A 17,539-nucleotide genomic window follows, 5' to 3' on the forward strand; every position below is an offset into this window, starting at 1 on the left:
CAAAATTTGCATGCCCTTTCCTTTGTCTGGGGGCCAAGCACACAAACCTACTCAACCACTCCTTGCCAAGGAGAAAAAAATCCAGCGTGTTAGCTCAACCTGGTGCTGATACCACCAAGATTATGGGACTGAACCCCATACAAGCCAAGAGTCGTAGGTGAGAGCATCTGACTTGCACGCAGAAGACCCCAGGGCTTAATCCCCAGCATCTTCAGGTAGGGCTGGGAATAAGTCTCCTGTCTGAAACTCTGGAGAGCCCCTGCACATAATACCAAGGGAGATGGGCCAAGACTCTGGTGGACTGCACTGTAAGGCTGCTCCCTGTTTTTCAGCTCACCTCTTCCGCTGGGTGATGAGCAGCAGGTCGTTGAAGAGGTACAAGTAAATGGGGACCAGTTTGGGCTTGGTGCCAAAAATGGTGCCCCGGTGAACCACCTCCAACAGCTCGCCCTGTTTCAGCAGCTGTCGGCTCTGGGAGATGATGGGAACTGCCTGGATCAAAGAGAAATCAAAGCAGAATTGAAGCCCCCAAAACAGGCCACCAACTTGGATTACTGTATTTTTTGCTCTATAAGATGCACCTAGTTTTTGGAGGAGGAAAACAAGAAAAAAAATATTCTGAATCTCAGAAGTCAGAACAACAAGAGGGATCGATGGACAGTGAAAGCAGCAATCCCTCTTGCTGTTCTGGCTTCTATGATAACTGCACAGCCTGCATTCACTCCATAAGACGCACACACATTTCCCCTTACTTTTTAGGAGGGAAAAAGTGAGTCTTATAGAGCAAAAAATACGGTACTTTCTGCTGAGCATTTGACATGTGCGTGGGTGTGGGGGTGGGGGTGTTCAAGTGTCAGGTCAAATGTTTTTTAGACAGCATTAAATTCATCCGATCAAACACAAAGGTGCTTTAATTATTTACAGGTTTTACACTTACACTAATTATAATTTTTTTAAAAGACAACTGCTATTGTGAAACAATGAAATTAACTTTTTCTTTCCTCTAAGCAATGGGACGTACCGTACTTTTCCGTGTATAGGACTATGGTTTTTTCTTTAAAAATCATGCTAAAAAGTGGGGGTCGTCTTATACATGGGCAGTGCATAGGGTGGACATTTGATTGGTTGCTTCCGAGGCAGTCAGCGGCTATTGGGCATGTTATTGACTGCTGCGTCAATGGGTAGAAGAAGAAGAAGAGTTTGGATTTGATATCCCGCTTTATCACTACCCGAAGGAGTCTCAAAGCAGCTAACATTCTCCTTTCCCTTCATCCCCCACAACAAACACTCTGTGAGGTGAGTGGGGCTGAGAGACTTCAAAGAAGTGTGACTAGCCCACGGTCACCCAGCAGCTGCATGTGGAGGCATGGGGAAGCAAATCCGGTTCACCAGATTACGAGTCTACCGCTCTTAACAACTACACCACACTAGCTCTCACCGCTATGCCACACTGGGTAGTGTTGATTGGCTGACGCTCCTGTATGTAGTTGGGTGGTCGATTGGCAACTTATGCAGGCAATGTGACAAACGGGAGGCAGATTTAGTGATGTGTATGGGTGAGCGATTTTTGGCAACCCCCCAAAAAAACCTCAACAACCCTGGGCAATCCTCTGCCATCTCCCCCCCCCCATTTTCTTAAATTTGAGTCCCCCAAAATAGGGAGTGTCCCATACATGGGGGCGTCTTATAGACGGAAAAGTACGGTAAGCTTTCTAGAACTGCGAGCGATTAACTAACAGCTCTGGGCTTTCTTTGGCTTTTATCCTGGAACAAGCGGGTCAGCCTTGAGTCGCAAATTTTAAAAACATCAAAATTAAAAACAGAAAGAAAGAGAAGAAATGGCAAAGCCTCGCTTTTTTATTTTTATTTTTTAAGGGTGGTTGTTCTAAGTGAGTAAGTAAGGCCAGCGGGCTAATTTCTCGAGCATCCCTGACATCCAAGTTTCTGGGCGTATTTGACAAAGAGTTGGTGGTCAACCGGCAATGTTAAACTGGTCTATTAAGAACAATACAGAGATCCCTCCTGGGTCAGGCCAATGGCCCATCTAGTCCAGCATCCTGTTCTCATTTTGGCCAACCAGATGCTCACAATGAGAAGCCCATTCAGTAGCAGAACCTGAGCACAACAGCATTCTCCCCGCCTACGGTTTCTGCAACTGGAATTCAGAAGAACACTGCCTCCAACAGGGGTGGTGCTGACCAGCAAGACAACTCAATTAACTAATTAATTAATTAGCTCAAGTAATTAATTAAGTGTCTATTAATAGCATGAATTTTGCAATTATTACTACATTTACGTGCTGCTCTTCTTCCAAGGAGCTGAAGGTGGCGGCAGTTAGGCAATGTTATTTTCACAACAACCCTGTGAGGTAGGCTAGGCTGAGGGACCCTAAGATCGGCCAATGCGCTTCAAGGCCGAGTGAGGGTTTGAGCCCTAAATTCACAGAACGTCAACGCTCCAATCACACGGTTAGCTCACCGATTCCAGGGAAGGTGATCAAATGACTTATTATTCCCGAGGGTTGGGCAAGGCACAGTTGTAAAGGAGAGGAAGATATTTGGAACCAAGCAGAGAAAAATAATGTAACGCGCTCTGTTACGCTGCTTAGCACAAGTCGCAAAGAGGAAGAGGCGCAGCAACGTTTTCATTCTGCAATTTAGGCAGGCAGAGAGCATCAGGGAAGAGCCATTTGGAGTGAGCCCAAAAGCAAGGCAGAGAGCTGAAGACTTCCTGACCTTAAGCTTGTCAAACTCGATCTTGCTGGCGATGTGGATGAGCTCCTCCATGTGACGCATGCGGCCCACCTCAGAGTTACATTCTTCTATTATCTTGGTCAGAGATGGAGGGAATGGGAAAAGGAGAGAGAGGAAAGAGTCAGGTTACTTGTGGTCATCGAGAGGCTGCTAATCTACCGCAAAGGGAAGGGAATGGTTAGGAAACAGGCAGTATTAAATATATACAAACATGCAAATATCTGCAACAAAATGCAGCAGTGTGCAGCACTCCAGCCAACCACACCCTTTCCAGAGTACAGTGGTACCTCGGGTTACATACGTTTCAGGTTACAGACTCCGCTAACCCAGAAATAGTACCTCGGGTTAAGAACTTTGCTTCAGGATGAGAACAGAAATCGTGCTCCAGTGGCGCAGCAACAGCAGCGAGAGGCTCCATTAGCTAAAGTGGTGCTTCAGGTTAAGAACAGTTTCAGGTTAAGTACGGACCTCCGGAACGAATTAAGTACTTAACCTGAGGTACCACTGTACTCCATTCCATTCCATTCTTCTTGGCTAGTAAACACACTCAGTCCTCATCAGGGTAAATTTGGGTTCATTTTTCTTCCTTTTGTTTTTTTTTTGTACTTCTGCGAAACTTGGGATTTCACCCCAACTAGTCTGAAACATCCCTCTTGCGTCATCCTCGGCCCCATTCTGGCTACATAGCCATTGGCATTTAGCACCTGACTATTAGGAAGGAGCAGGATTAAGCAGTGTAGTACAAACAAGGCTATGGGCTCAATAGCACATCCGGTGCTTTGGGTGGCAAAGATTCCAAGGTCAACCGAGGGCATCTCTGGTTTGAAATGATATTTGGTAGCAGCGCTGGAAAAGACCCTGCAGAGCTGCTGCCAATGAGAATAGCAGGCTAACGGGTTTGACTCGGTCTGAGATGGCTACGTAAGTTCACATAATCAGTGTCATCCTCACCTTGGAAACCGAGGACAAAGCTTTCATGGCGTTCTGCTCTCGCAATGAGCCTTCTTCTGTCCGACGCAGGATATTCTAGGAGAAACAAGTAAAGTTAGAGGGGGAGGAAATGGGGCTGGAAGATGGGTTTCAGGTGCACCCTCTGCTCTTAAGCAATTGGACGAACGGGTGGCGTTGTGGGTTAAACCAGAGCGCCTAGGGCTTGCCGATCGGAAGGTCGGTGGTTCGAATCCCAGCGACAGGGTGAGCTCCCGTTGCTCAGTCCCAGCTCCTGCCCACCTAGCAGTTTGAAAGCATGTCAAAGTGCAAGTAGATAAATAGGTACCATTCTGGCAGGAAGGTAAATGGTGTTTCTGTGCGCTGCTCTGGTGTGCCAGAAGCGGCTTAGTCATGCTTGCCACATGACCGGCTGTATGCCGGCTCCCTCGGCCAGTAAAGTGAGATGAGCGCCGCAACCCCAGAGTCGGCCACGACTGGACCTAATGGTCAGGGGTCCCTTTAACCCCCTCCCACATTGACACATCTGCCACATAACCTCTGAGATTTGCAGAGGATTCTGGGAGAGCATCTCCCAATTGCCCAAGGTGCCAACAGCACTTCTGCTGGACCTCGCTGAAGACTTGCACTGAGTGTGCCTTAGAAAACTCTCAACGCTCTCCCGCTACAGCTACACGTTGCAGGGAAAGATAGATAATGGTTGGCAGATGCTTCCAGCTCTATGATTCTATGGTTCTATGAATGTCTTCAGAGCCCCCACCTCTATGAGCATCTTGATCCGGGTGATCCTCTGGAAAGGAAGCAGCAGGAAGGACATGAAGGGGAGCCGCTGGCATTGGGGGAGCTCCTGGAGCCGGGTGACGACAATGGCAAACTGGGGGTTCTTCTCCCTGAGAAGGAAGAGAGGAGGCAGGATTGGATCAGGAAAGAGGGCTATGTCTTCCTGCTGCAGCGCCACCTAGAGAGGGGAGGATGGAACTTGCCATAGTTATACATGCCCAGGTTACACGCAGACTAGACTACAGCAGCACATTCTACGTGGGGCTGCCTTTCAAGGTGGTTCAGAAGCTTCCTCTGGTAGAAAACACAGCTGCCTCGTTACTTGAGAGGGGCAAGCGATGGGAGCATATGAAAGCTATTCTGTACCGGCTATGCTGGTTCATTTCCAGAACCTTTAAAGCCCTAAACCAGGGCTAGCCCTCCAGATGTTGTTGAACTGGGGAGCCCCGGCCTATCAGTGTAATAATAATAATAATAATAATAATAATAATAATAATAACAACAACAACAATAATATAAATAATATCTATTATTAATATCTATTAATAATAGACTAGATATAGATTAATATCTGTGGCGCTGTGGGTTAAAGCCTCAGCGCCTAGGGCTTGCCGATCGAAAGGTCGGCGGTTCGAATCCCTGCGGCGGGGTGCGCTCCCGCTGCTCGGTCCCAGCGCCTGCCAACCTAGCAGTTCGAAAGCACCTCCGGGTGCAAGTAGATAAATAGGGACCGCTTACCAGCGGGAAGGTAAACGGCGTTTCCGTGTGCGGCTCTGGCTCTGGCTCTGGCCAGAGCAGCGATGTCACGCTGGCCACGTGACCCGGAAGTGTCTCCGGACAGCGCTGGCCCCTGGCCTCTTAAGTGAGATGGGCGCACAACCCCAGAGTCTGTCAAGACTGGCCCGTACGGGCAGGGGTACCTTTACCTTTACTTTAATATTAATATCTTTATTATTATTATTATTATTATTATTATTATTATTATTATTATTATTATTATTAATTCCCTGCCTTTCTACCTGACACAGGACTCAAGGCACCTTCCCAATAAAAATAAGAACCATTCAAAACATAGAAAAATTGGTAGCCAATACTGAGCTCAATGGACCGAAGGTCTGGCTCCGTATAATGCAGCTTCTTATGAGCACACAAGCAAGCAGCTATTCCATCAGGCTGCAGAGCAAAAGAAGAAGAAGGGCTGTTTCAGTGCCTCCACTTCTGACCTTGCCTCAACCGTCACTTCGCAGGCAGCCATTCCACAGGGCTACCTGAACTGTCTCCGTCCCAGCTGGTCAATATTAGAAGGGTAACTTTAAGAACTGGTGCCTGAGCTTGTTTTCGTCCTCCTCCCTCCTCTCCCCTTTTCCCTTTCATGTGGTCTCTTCTAGATTTTAAGCCTGAGAGGGCAGGGACCATCTTAATGCTGTTTTTCTTTTTCTAAAGCCACTCTGGAATACCTTTCAGCCCAAACAGCATGGTTTTTAAATGCGCTAGATAAAAAACAAAGACACAATCCAACATTGCTAGACCAACCGCAAAAGAAAGAAAGAGATTCTTTGGCTAGCGGCTCCCTATTCCCATCGAGAGGCCTTTGAAACTATCAAGAGTCTCCCAACAGAACTCCTTTTGCTTCCTTCTCTCTTTCTGCCACTCACATGAGGCTGCTGTAGGTCTTCTCTTGGTACAGCTGGTTGCGCACATAGTCAATGTAGACCGAGAAGTTTTGCTGTGCGTGTGTCTCCACTATGTCACAGACGTCTGAGATCTGCAGGCTCTCGGCCAGGCGTCCTTCAAGATCATGAAGAAATCTGCCAAAGGGGAAGGACTGGCATCATGAATAGCCACACATATATATACCTGGGACATTCACAAGAAGTGGGGAAGGGGCTGGAGGCATAGCTGTCAACTTACAGATTTGAAAATAAGGGACCAGCAGCCTTGAAAATAAGGGACCTGCAGCCTCACCTGTTCCAGGCACTCCAGTCTTCCTATCTTCCTGCAGTCTCATGCTGGTAGCTTCGAGAACACTGTCCAACCAACTTTGTAGCCAGAGGTTCAACTGAATAGAATCTGAATCACATGCACCACAAGGCCTATGCAGCCTCAACTTAAGATGGCTTCCAGGCCTGGCTTTGCACTGCAAAGTTTGCAGCAGCACGTGCAACAAAATGGCGTCCAGCATTCAAAAACCTCCTCAGCTTGCATTAACTAGCCACACACAAGGCATGCAAGCTCCACCCCCGCAGTCGTTCTTAGACTTCTTGTTGGGTGAGCAACACAGCCAAGCAACACAGTTGGAGCCTCCCTCCTACCTGGCTGGCAAGGGAGGGAGGGAGAGGAGCTGCTTCCTTTGAAATTTAAGGGACATCATTTAAGGGACATCCATCAATAAGGGACAGCAGTGGGACATGGCACTGGAATAAGAGACTGTCCCTTCAAATAAGGGACACTTGACAGCTATGGCTGGAGGTCAGTGGCAGAGTACATGCTTTCCATACAGAAGGTCCCACGTTCAGACTCAGGGTTGCAAATGTCCCCAGACTCGATAAAAGGCAGGCTCTTATTTTCCTGCATAATCATAGATCAGTTTCCTTTACTTTTCCTGATAGCCCCATTGTCAGCTTCGCCTTTGAGCCAGTGCCAACGACTGGGCTCAACCTCTTCAGCCCCAACTGGGCCAGGCGAGCTGGGAAAGCACTCCCAGAGACCTTCCACTGCAGGGAGCAGGTCTAAGTGCTGTGGACTCACAACTTAGAGCTGTGAGCACCAAACTCAGTTCCAAAAGTCAGCGGAGGACAGAAGCATGAACCACACGAACGACAGCTCTGAAGTATAACTTCTTTTCTTCTCTACAGCTACTGCATAAACTAAAGACTAATGGGAGACGCTGGACTGCATGAGTGTTACAGCTGCTTGAGCAGTCACCTTATCTATATACAGATAACACTCAGACTCCCACAGGCTGGAGTGGAAGAAGCGATGAGCAAAATCTGCCCCCTCCTTTCTGAAACATTGTCAGTAGATTCTTGCAATGGGAGGGGTGAAACATGGCGATATAGGGAAAGGGGACAGAAGAAGGGAAGAGGAAGAGGCGGAGCTGACCTTTCGCTGACCTCCTTGACTTTGCGGATGTTGGAAAAGAGGGTGCGGTGCTCGCGCAGAAGGATGGTGGCTGTCAGGTCCCGCGATTCCATAAAGTGCTCGATCAGCAGCAACAGGGAGCGCAGGTAGGACGCCTCGGAGGTCACCACCTCAAAAAGGCTCTGGACATGGCAAAGAGGAAAGAACCATGGAAAGGAGGATCAGTGGGAGGAGATGGAGAGGACTCATCACAACCATGGTTTGCTTCGCCTGTCACACTTCGCCAAACCATGGTTAGCACGAACGTGCAGGCTGCAGAATGGGAGATCGTGGCCGCTTCAACTCTTTCCTGGCTATTTTGCTACTGTGTCATGCTGAGCTAGGCAATTATTTGGCCGGAGTGTCGCTCTCCTGGACAAATCACAAGCTGTAAATCATACAGCAAACCTTGGCTGCAGCTCATGGTTAAGTCTGGAAAGGGCTAAGCCATGAACCAGGCATGGACAACACACAAACCCGAGCTCTTCGTTAGTTCAGCAATAGCGCAGCTTCAGAATGATCAGGTAGGACCAGATTGGATGCAAACTCTTCTCTGGTTTGGAATAGCATGATGTGCAAACCAGGCCCGTGTGTGTGATGTGACAGAACACAGCTAATCCTACCTATTCTATTTATTTATCTAATTAATTACTAAGAACCATAAAAAGTGGCATGCCAGGAAAAGCAAACCTATCTACCACATCTCCCATGATGGCCTAGTTGAGAACCCGATTAACTTGTATAAGTAAAGTATGGATTTTGTTTGCCCCGGGGTAAAATCAATTCATGATTTTCAAACACTGATCAGCACCCAACAATCTCATCTGAAAGTGTTCTGCTTCCTAAAATTTAGAATGAGCGATTAAAACACACAAAACAAACACATGCAATTTGTGAAAGAGGAGCCACCCTTTTGAAAGTTGTGCACAATCAGCTGCCAAATAAATCCCAAATTCCCTCAAATTATCAAATGAGCCCATTGAAAAAACCAAACAAATAGCTTAGTGGGCTGTTTTAAGATGAGCCCATCAACCCGTTTGCTTGACACTAATGTGTCTCTTCCAATGCTACAATTCTTTGGTTCTCAAAGTGTTCTGGGCTCAAAAAAGTTCTTCATTCGGCCACTTCCATTCAGTCTGAGGCTGTGGCTCAGCGGTAGAGGACACGCTCCGACTACGCACAAGGTCCCAGATTCAGTCTCTGCCCATCTCCAATGACAGGATCTCATAATGGCAGAACGGCAGGAGATCACTCTGCCCGAGACAACAGCCATCTCACCTCCTGCATCTTCCTCTCTTCAGGGCTGATATTTCCCAGAAGGCCGCTCTCTCGCACAGCGGGCAGCTCCTGCCAAAGCGTGCTTTGCGGGATGGGGCCCCGAGGCCCCGCGGGCCCTTCGCCAGGGGAAGGGCCCCCATAGTCAGAGCTGCTGAAGCTGCTGTTGCGGGGGACTGTTTGCCGCTTGATCTCCTTGGAGATGACAGCCTGGCGATACGTCTGGTACAGGGGCTCTGAGGAGGGAAGAGATGGAAAAGGGTTTCAAAAAGAGACACGTAGCCCCTCCAGACTGATGTGTTTTTTTTGCAGATGTATTCTGTATGGCATCAAATAATAGTGCATTGGTAGTTGATTTGTGTTACTAGGCATCATTCCATCAGATGTCAAGGAAATAAGCAGCTATCCTATTTTTAAAAGACATCTGAAGACAGCCCTGTTTAGGGAAGTTTTTAATATTTAACGCTGTATTGTTTTTAACACTCGATTGGGAGCTGCCCAGAGTGGCTGGGGAAACTCAGCCAGATGGGCAGGGTATAAATAATGCATTATTATTATTATTATTATTATTATTATTATTATTATTATTACTACTATTATAGTACCACCTCAGGTTATATACGCTTCAGGTTACATACGCTTCAGGTTACATACGCTTCAGGTTACAGACTCCGCTAACCCAGAAATAGTACCTCGGGTTAAGAACTTTGCTTCAGGATGAGAACAGAAATCGTGTTCCGGCGGCACGGCAGCAGCGGGAGGCCCCATTAGCTAAAGTGGTGCTTCAGGTTAAGAACAGTTTCAGGTTAAGAACGGACCTCCAGAACGAATTAAGTACTTAACCCGAGGTACCACTGTGTTATTATTTCTATTATTTTTTGTTGTTGTTGTTGTTCCACAAGGCAGGACTAAATAAACCCCCAGAGAATTTCCTAAAACCAGAAGCAATCGAATGGAAGCTAAGCGTCAGGAGATTTGTGACAGACAAAAGGAGGAACTTCTTCACACTGCGCATGGTTAAACTCTGGAATTTGCTCCAAAGCACTGTTGCTGTATTAGGCAGCATAGAAATCTATGAAATAAATAAATAAGATGTAGTGATGGCCAACTTGGAAAGCTTTTAAAGAGAGGAGTGGAGGAGGATAATAGCCATGCCAGTTATGTTCTACCTCCACTTTCAGAGACCTTATGTCTCTAAATACCAGTTGTTGAGAATCACAAGTAAGGAGAGTGCTGGTCCTGCTTGCTGACTTCCCACAATGGGCACCTAGTTAGCCACTGTGAGAACAGGATGCTGTACTCAATGGGCGTTTGGCCTGATCCATGCTCAACCCTTGTCCTGCACCAATTTCCCACTTACCATCCTGTAGGTAAAGTCCCCAGTCAGGGCCCTTTGGGGATAGCACCGAGCAGTGTCTGCAAGGAAGGAGAAGCAGAAAGAAACTGATTGGTAAATTATCTTAAGAGATGATGCCTTCCTGGTTGAACCGAGGATGATGGAGCAGTCAGACTGCAGGCTTGTAAGATCCACTTAAAAAATAAATAAATCACCAGATGCAAAAGGAATACACTTGGAAACAACCCACTGAGTGCTTCTGAGCACATTCTCAGCCTGGGAATTAGTTTTCAATCCCAGAACGAAGAGTTCTTATACACACGTATGTCAGTCCAGGTTTCCCCCAAGCAGTCTTCATTTCAACAAGATGGAAGGAACCTTCTTGTTCTTGCAACTGCTAAAAAATGGTGAGTCCAAAACAATTGACTATATTGGGCAAGCATCGTAGCTCAGTGGATGAGCATCTGCTTTGCATCCAGAAAGTCCTTGGTTCAATACCCAACATCTCCGTTTAGGACTAGGAACGTCCCATGTCTGAAACCCCAAGAGAGATGCTGCCAGCCAGTGTGGATTATATTGAGCTAGATGGACCAATGGCAGAATGGAGCTGGTAGAAGTTTAGGCACTTCAGAGATTCTCTGGACAGGCAAGGTCAGCAAGTGATCATACAAGCAGAATGCATGACAATCTCTCTCTGTGTGTTTATGGCACTTTTAAGTCCAGCCTCCTGCTTCAACAGACAAAATTTGCAGAAGAAGGTATCCCAACCCCATACTCTGGTTGATGTAAACAGACCCTCTACCCTCCCGAAAGCTGGGCTACGCCCCAGAAACCTAGAGTGATCCAACCAGTTCTGCAGTGATAACAGTGCACACTTCACTTTGCTTAGGTTACAACTCTCTCGAGGTTCAATCTCCACTCCAGAAGGCAGTGGTTTGTCCAAAGTGGGGCAAGCTGACTCAAATATTAGCAACTCACTTCCTATGTTCCTATATCCACTGTGAATCACCCAGAAATCTGGGCAAGCCCATCACAACATCCCCCGATCAAGCTCAGCATCCTCCTTGCACAGAAATACCCATGGACATCTTTCATTCAGGAATTTGCGGGCACACGGAAGAACACCAACGCACCCGTCATTTGGGGTCTCCACGTCAGAGTCTCCGGGAGTCGGACATTCATTTTCACAGCCATCTGGTGAGAGAGAAATTTTGCAGAGTTAGTTGAGATTGGAAAAGGAGCAGAGATAAAGCTATGTGTGGGGAGCAGGGTATTGCTCTCACTCGTTTTTATTTTATTTTAGGTAACTACCATACTTTTCCATCTATAAGACACCAACATGTATAAGACAACCCCTATTTTTTTAACCCAAAATTAAGAAATTAAGTTGTTTAGCTTGGGGGGGGGGGAGGTCACTTTCACCAATCACTCACTCGCCTGCCCGCCACTGCTGACCCCTTGTCACAGCCACTGCCGATTGCACACCTCACCACAGCTGCCAATTGTTTGCCTGCTCACCGCCAACAGCCCACCCGCCCACTTGCCACAGCCACCAATCACCTGCCCAATTGCTGCAGCCAATCGCCAGCAGGCCCCTCCGCAGCCACCAATCACCCACCCAATCGCCACTGCCAATCTCCTGCTTGCTGCTGCCATTAATCGCACGTCCCCCCTCTGCATTCACTATCCGTGTATAAAACGACACCCAATTTTTGCCTAATTTTTTTTAGCAAAAAGCATCGTCTTATACATGGAAAATTACGATATTCTGGGTAATTTTAGTCTTTTATTATTTTCCTTGCTGGCCAATTGCCTTTTCAGGAGGCATGGAATATACTGAATATATCTTAGCCTAGCAAATCTCTTAACTCCACTCTTCTTATCCTTCCCAGGCCGCCCCCCTCTCCCAATTATGTCTTTCACTCGCAGGGTGCTGTCGTTACCTTGACACGGTCCTTCACCCAAGGGTGGTGGTGGCTGGGTTGGAGGAGGAGGCAGGCCTTGAGGCAATGGCGGGGGCGGCTGGGAGGGCGGAGGGGGAGTCATGGTTGTGGGCAACTGGCAGGAAGGGGGCAGGGGGGGCTGGTTGTGCGGGAGGGGAAGGGGGGCCTGCGCCTGGGAGATGGGTGGCGGCGGCGGGGGCATTGAGGGGGGAGGCATGAGGAGCCCTTCCACCGCAGAGAGGAGGCAGGTGTCGCCTTGAGCTTGGTTCATCTCCAGCGGGTACTGCAGGGAACTCCGGCGAGAGTAGGCTAAAGGAACTAAGGAGTTGCGGGGCGGTTTTGTGGGGGCCTTGGGTGGGATGGCGGGGGGCAAGGCCTCGCCGTCCAAAGAGGCAAGGGAACCCACTTTGCTGCGCCGGGGGGGCTTGGGCATCAAGGGCGGGCAGCGCAGCGGAAGAGGCTCGGCGGTGGATCGGTACCCCGTCAAGACCACACCGCCTTCGGGGTGCCCGTTGGCCGAGGGAGGTGGGTCAGGGGGCTTCTTGCTGCGGGGAGAACGGCGGGATTTAGGGGGCCGCCCACTGCAGGCTGGGGGGCTGGGTGCAGCTGGGGCATTGAGCACCAAGAGGTGTTGGAAGACAGGCCCTCCCTCATCCGCAGAGGACGAGAGGTCTGAGGCGGGCCCGTCCTCACAGTCGGCCTGCTGGGAATGTGCCGGAACCCAGGCCAAGACCATGCCTGGCCGCTGCTGATGGCAGATGCAGGGGCAGCCTGAGGGGCAGGTAGCTGGTGACTCGACGCCGTTCTGCTCCACCACATGCGACACGGGCTGCTGGGGATCCTCACTGGGATCTGTGGGAAAGAGAGAAGCAAAAGAAGATAAAGTCCCCGCCAGAGAAGAATGGGAGATCAAGGTGACGGATTACGCCAAAATGGCTAAAATGACCGGAACCGTCGGAAATCAGGAAGACCAAATTTTTAATAAGGCATGGGGGAAATTTATAATTTGTCTTAAAAACCACTGTAAACAGCTAAAATCGTTAGTAGGATGGGAATAACACTTGTAGTTTAATGGTGAATTTTGGAAACAATGGAGATGTAAAAGATTTGGATTATCATAAAAGATGCAGGAGGAAATGGCTAATAATAGGACCCCAAAGGGGAGCTGGGGAGTCCAGGAGATTCTTTGGAATCTTGTTTTTGTGTTGTATGTTGGATATGTGATTGTAAAATTTTAATCTGAAAAAGCCAAATACAGTGGTGCCCCCGCAAGACGAATGCCTCGCAAGACGAAAAACTCGCTAGACGAAAGAGTTTTCCGTTTTTTGAGGTGCTTCGCAAGACGAACTTCCCTATGGGCTTGCTTCGCAAGACGAAAACGTCTTGCGGGTTTGCTTCCTTTTTCTTAAAGCCGTTAATACCCGGGGAATCCGCGCTCCGCAAGACGAAAAAATCGCAAGACGAAGCAACTCGCAGAATGAATTAATTTCGTCTTGCGAGGCACCACTGTACATAAATTTAAAAAAAGAGAAGAGAAGCAACACTGGAGGCCTTGTCGAAGATAAGACAGAGCCTCTGCCGTGCAAAGGGATACTGCTTTAGATATTACCATGCACTGAGGCTCAAAGATAGAAGTAGTACAGGAATGGGGGGGGCAGAATTGGAAGCCAGCTCCCTCAGCCAATAAAGCGAGATGAGTGCCGCAACCCCAGGGATCCTACAAACAGGGATCGCGGAATTTGGAAAGCTCAAGTAGAGTGTGGAAATTAACAGCTAGGACAGAGCTTTCCCAACTTTTCACGCTGGTGACACACGTTTTAGACATGCATCATTGCACGAGACTGTAATTCGGTTTTACTAGCAAACTGGAGGTTAAACTAACCCCTTTCCAGTCCCAGGAGGAGCACCAGGATAATTCGCACAACACACCTACACACCGCAGCCGACACACTAACATCTCGCGACACACAGTTTGGAAAGCTCTGAGCTAAGGAAACGGAACAAACTGTTGTGTGAATGAAGCCTATTTTACTTGTGTCCCCATCACACCTCCCTGCAAGGGCAATACTGACACTGAAGAGGAGAAATTCAACAGCTAAGGCTGTTGCTGCACTGGTTGTTAAGGACAGAGGGCTGGTTGAGGACAGAATGAAGTTGGCAAGGCAGTGCCCCATTCAGCCTAATGGACCAGCCTGGGCTGGTATGCAAACACGCTTTGCATGCACAATTTATACAAGAAACAAAACAATTCACCATTACTTGGGGCAGAGATTCCAGCTCGGGATGCACATGGCTTTCGAAGCATCCCAAGGCCTGCAGGGCCAGAGGTTACCTTCCAGCCAAAGACATTTTTATTTACCTTACTTTGAGTTCTGTATGTTGTATACTGCCTTTCTGCATTTTCTAATGAGTGTGATCTATAAATATTTTAATACCGAATTGGCCTGAATATAAGCCGCACCCGAATATAAGCCGCACCTTTAAAATTCAAGGGGGGGGGGGAGAAAAAAAGACAATACAGTGGTACTTCGGGTCAAGAACTTAATTCATTCTGGAGGTCCGTTCTTAACCTGAAACTGTTCTTAACCTGAGGTACCACTTTAGCTAATGGGGCCTCCCGCTGCCACTGCACTGCCAGGGCACGATTTCTGTTCTCATCCTGAAGCAAAGTTCTTAATCTGAGGTACTATTTCTGGGTTAGCGGAGTCTGTAACCTGAAGTGTCTGTAACCTGAGGTACCGCTGTACCCGAATATAAGCCGCTCCCTTAAAATTCCACAGGCACTCACACCCATATGTCTGTTTCAGCAGCAATATTGTAAAAGCCAATTTTTGTAAGGTAGCAAATTTAAGCCACACTTTTCATGGTCAGAATTTGGAAAAAAAAAGTGAGGCTTATATTCAGGCCAATGCGATAATAGGGAAGGAAGCCACAAACAGCCACATAGCCTTATAGCCAAGTTCACTTACCCAACTGCCCCTCCTTCCCCTCCGATATCTTCTCTTCCCCATTCTCGGCGACAGGCACCTGGCTGCAGTTCACAGCAGGCTGAGCCGGCTTCCCAGCCTCTTCTTTCTCCGTGTGGCTGAAGCGCACGACGATTTTACGAACGGCACCAGAGTTCTGCAGCTTGTGGAGCTGCTGCTGTTGGCTGCAGGGGGGATCAGCCGACCTAGAGGATCCATCGCTGGCAGCCTCAGTTGAGGAGCCCTCTGGGGGCAAAGGTGGGGTTGGTCCACGGCTCAGCCTGGCAGAGTCCGGCCTGGGGGGCAAGTACGGTCGTGGCCTGGTGGGTGGGCGGGGCTTAATGATGCGCGTGGGTTTCTGGGTCGGAGGGGTCGCCGGAGGCAGAGGGTCCATGGAGGACATCTTCACAGCGGGTGGGTCATCCGCAGCGCTGCCGCCACGACTTCATTTCCTGGGGGGGGGGGGGGGCGGAGGGAGAGCGAGAGGCAGACACAATCAAGCAGAAGCCTAAATAATAACAAATAACAGAATTTTATTTACCATATTTTTTGCTCTATAGGACGCACCCGGCCATAAGACGCACCTAGTCTTAGAGGGGAAAAACAAGAAAATTCTCCCTCTCTGCACAGCGCCCCTTCAGCGAAGCGGCAGGAGAAACGGAGCCCCTTCCATTTCTCCTCCCGCTTCGCTGAAGGGGCGCTGCGCAGAGAAGGAAAGCTGCGCAGCGCCTCTCCAGCAAAGCGAAGCCAGGAGAGCAAGAGGGATTGGTGCGCACCAACCCCTCTTGCTCTCCTGGCTTCAGCAAAAGCCACACAAAGCCTCCGGAGCACAGCGGGAGCACTCCTGTTGCACTCCAGAGGCTTCGCGTTGCTTTCGCTGAAGCCATGAAGCCTGCATTCGCTCCATAAGACGCACACACATTTCCCCTTAATTTTTGGAAAAAAAAGTGTGTCTGATAGAGCGAAAAATGTGGTATATCCCGCCCTCCCCAGCCGAAGCCGGGCTCAGAGCGGCTAACAACAGTAAAATAATAATAAAGGCAGGGGTGAGGGAACATTTTTCAGCCTGACAGGCTGCCCGAGGGCAACTTGCATTTTTTAAAATGCTTCCTCACATTAAGCGAATGAAATCATAGAACTGTACATTTGGAACAATCATCTAGGGCAACCCTCTGTAATGTAGGAATCTCAGCTAAAGCTTCCAGGACAGATGGCCATACAACCTCTGCTTAAAAGCCTCCAGGGAAGGAAAATCCACCACCTCCTGAGGGAGCCCATTCTACTGTTGAACAGCTCTTGCTGTCAGAAAGGTCCTCCTGATGTTTAGTCAGAATCTCCTTTCTTGTAACTTGAAGCCATTGACCACTTTCAGACCACTCCCTGACGTGCTCATCCTATGTTTGCTGCAAAGTCTTGTGTGTTTTGCTCATAAAGCATTCAAAAGACTGGATCCCCACCATCAAAAGTGGCTCAGCCTGCTCTATCACTTAAGGAGGGTGGTAGCTCAGCAGCTGAGCCCCTGTTTTGCACTCAGAAGGTTCCAGGTTCAATCCTCGGCTTCCCCAGGTATGGCTGGGAATGTCCTGATACGACAGACAGCTGATGTCAAGTCAGAGTAGACAATATTGAGTTGGATGGACCAATGGAGTAACTCTGTAGAAGGTAACTCTGTAGAAGGCAGTGTCAGCTGGTTGTATATAGAGAGTGGGGACCCTTCTGAAACAACAGTAGAATAGACTGTGCCACTTAAGACGGAAGGAGGCAATCGCTTTTTTAATGCTCTCTCGTGTTGTTTTTTTCAAAAGCCTCTCTGCAAAAGGCAGAATTAGCAAAGTCAGAAACAGGCTAGAATGGAGCCTTTGTCCCCGATGCACACACATTATTTTATTTGCAGAAAGTGCTTGTTTGTTTTAGCATAAGGGAAGGATTCACAAATGGTATCCCATTTCACTTGCAATTGTAGCCAGCACAGTCCATTACACCATCTCGTGACTCAGTCACATCATTCTGTTTAATACAGGCATGGGTCAAGGCTAAGTTTAAGAAGCTGGAGGGGCCCTGGACCCCTTGGGGAAGGAGGGGGCACATACTGGTCTACCAGCCCCAATTTACACTGTCCCACAAAGGCTACTAGCAGTATATATTCATGGGAAGTTGCTTTATCACTGAATCATACTGGCTGTGTACACATACAGCTAGGTAGCTCTTTTCCTCAATTCGGATTGAAGCTGCTTTTGGAGGGGAAACACACTATTTCATAAGAAACAATAGGATAGATATGGATTGCGGCTAACATCACTTTCCAAACCACCAATGGGAATACACTGGATGCAAAGCAACTGGGAGTGTGCACACTTGGTGTGGCAAAGATGTTGCCCTCCTGTTCATTGCTGGACTACAAAACCCATGATCCCTGAC

General features: G+C 48.4%; 1 protein-coding gene across 2 annotated transcripts in view; it reads right to left on the reverse strand.

Annotated features, from left to right (window-relative positions):
- Window positions 1-17,539, reverse strand: part of ARHGEF15 (Rho guanine nucleotide exchange factor 15) — a 60,845-nt gene that overhangs the window by 9,071 nt on the left and 34,235 nt on the right. For both annotated transcript variants that reach the window (XM_079951546.1, XM_079951545.1), the window contains exons 2-12: window positions 15,125-15,573; window positions 12,156-13,007; window positions 11,346-11,406; window positions 10,237-10,292; window positions 8,880-9,112; window positions 7,584-7,744; window positions 6,137-6,289; window positions 4,462-4,591; window positions 3,705-3,779; window positions 2,736-2,828; window positions 338-492 (exon numbers count right to left, since the gene is read on the reverse strand). In XM_079951546.1, coding sequence (XP_079807672.1) covers window positions 338-492; window positions 2,736-2,828; window positions 3,705-3,779; window positions 4,462-4,591; window positions 6,137-6,289; window positions 7,584-7,744; window positions 8,880-9,112; window positions 10,237-10,292; window positions 11,346-11,406; window positions 12,156-13,007; window positions 15,125-15,524 — 2,369 coding nt within the window. In that variant the 5' untranslated portion in view covers window positions 15,525-15,573. The remainder of the gene's footprint in view (window positions 1-337; window positions 493-2,735; window positions 2,829-3,704; window positions 3,780-4,461; window positions 4,592-6,136; window positions 6,290-7,583; window positions 7,745-8,879; window positions 9,113-10,236; window positions 10,293-11,345; window positions 11,407-12,155; window positions 13,008-15,124; window positions 15,574-17,539) is intronic.

This window comes from Podarcis cretensis, assembly GCF_951804945.1.
Source record: "Podarcis cretensis genome assembly, chromosome: 13".
In the NCBI taxonomy this organism is placed as follows: Eukaryota; Metazoa; Chordata; class Lepidosauria; order Squamata; family Lacertidae; genus Podarcis; species Podarcis cretensis.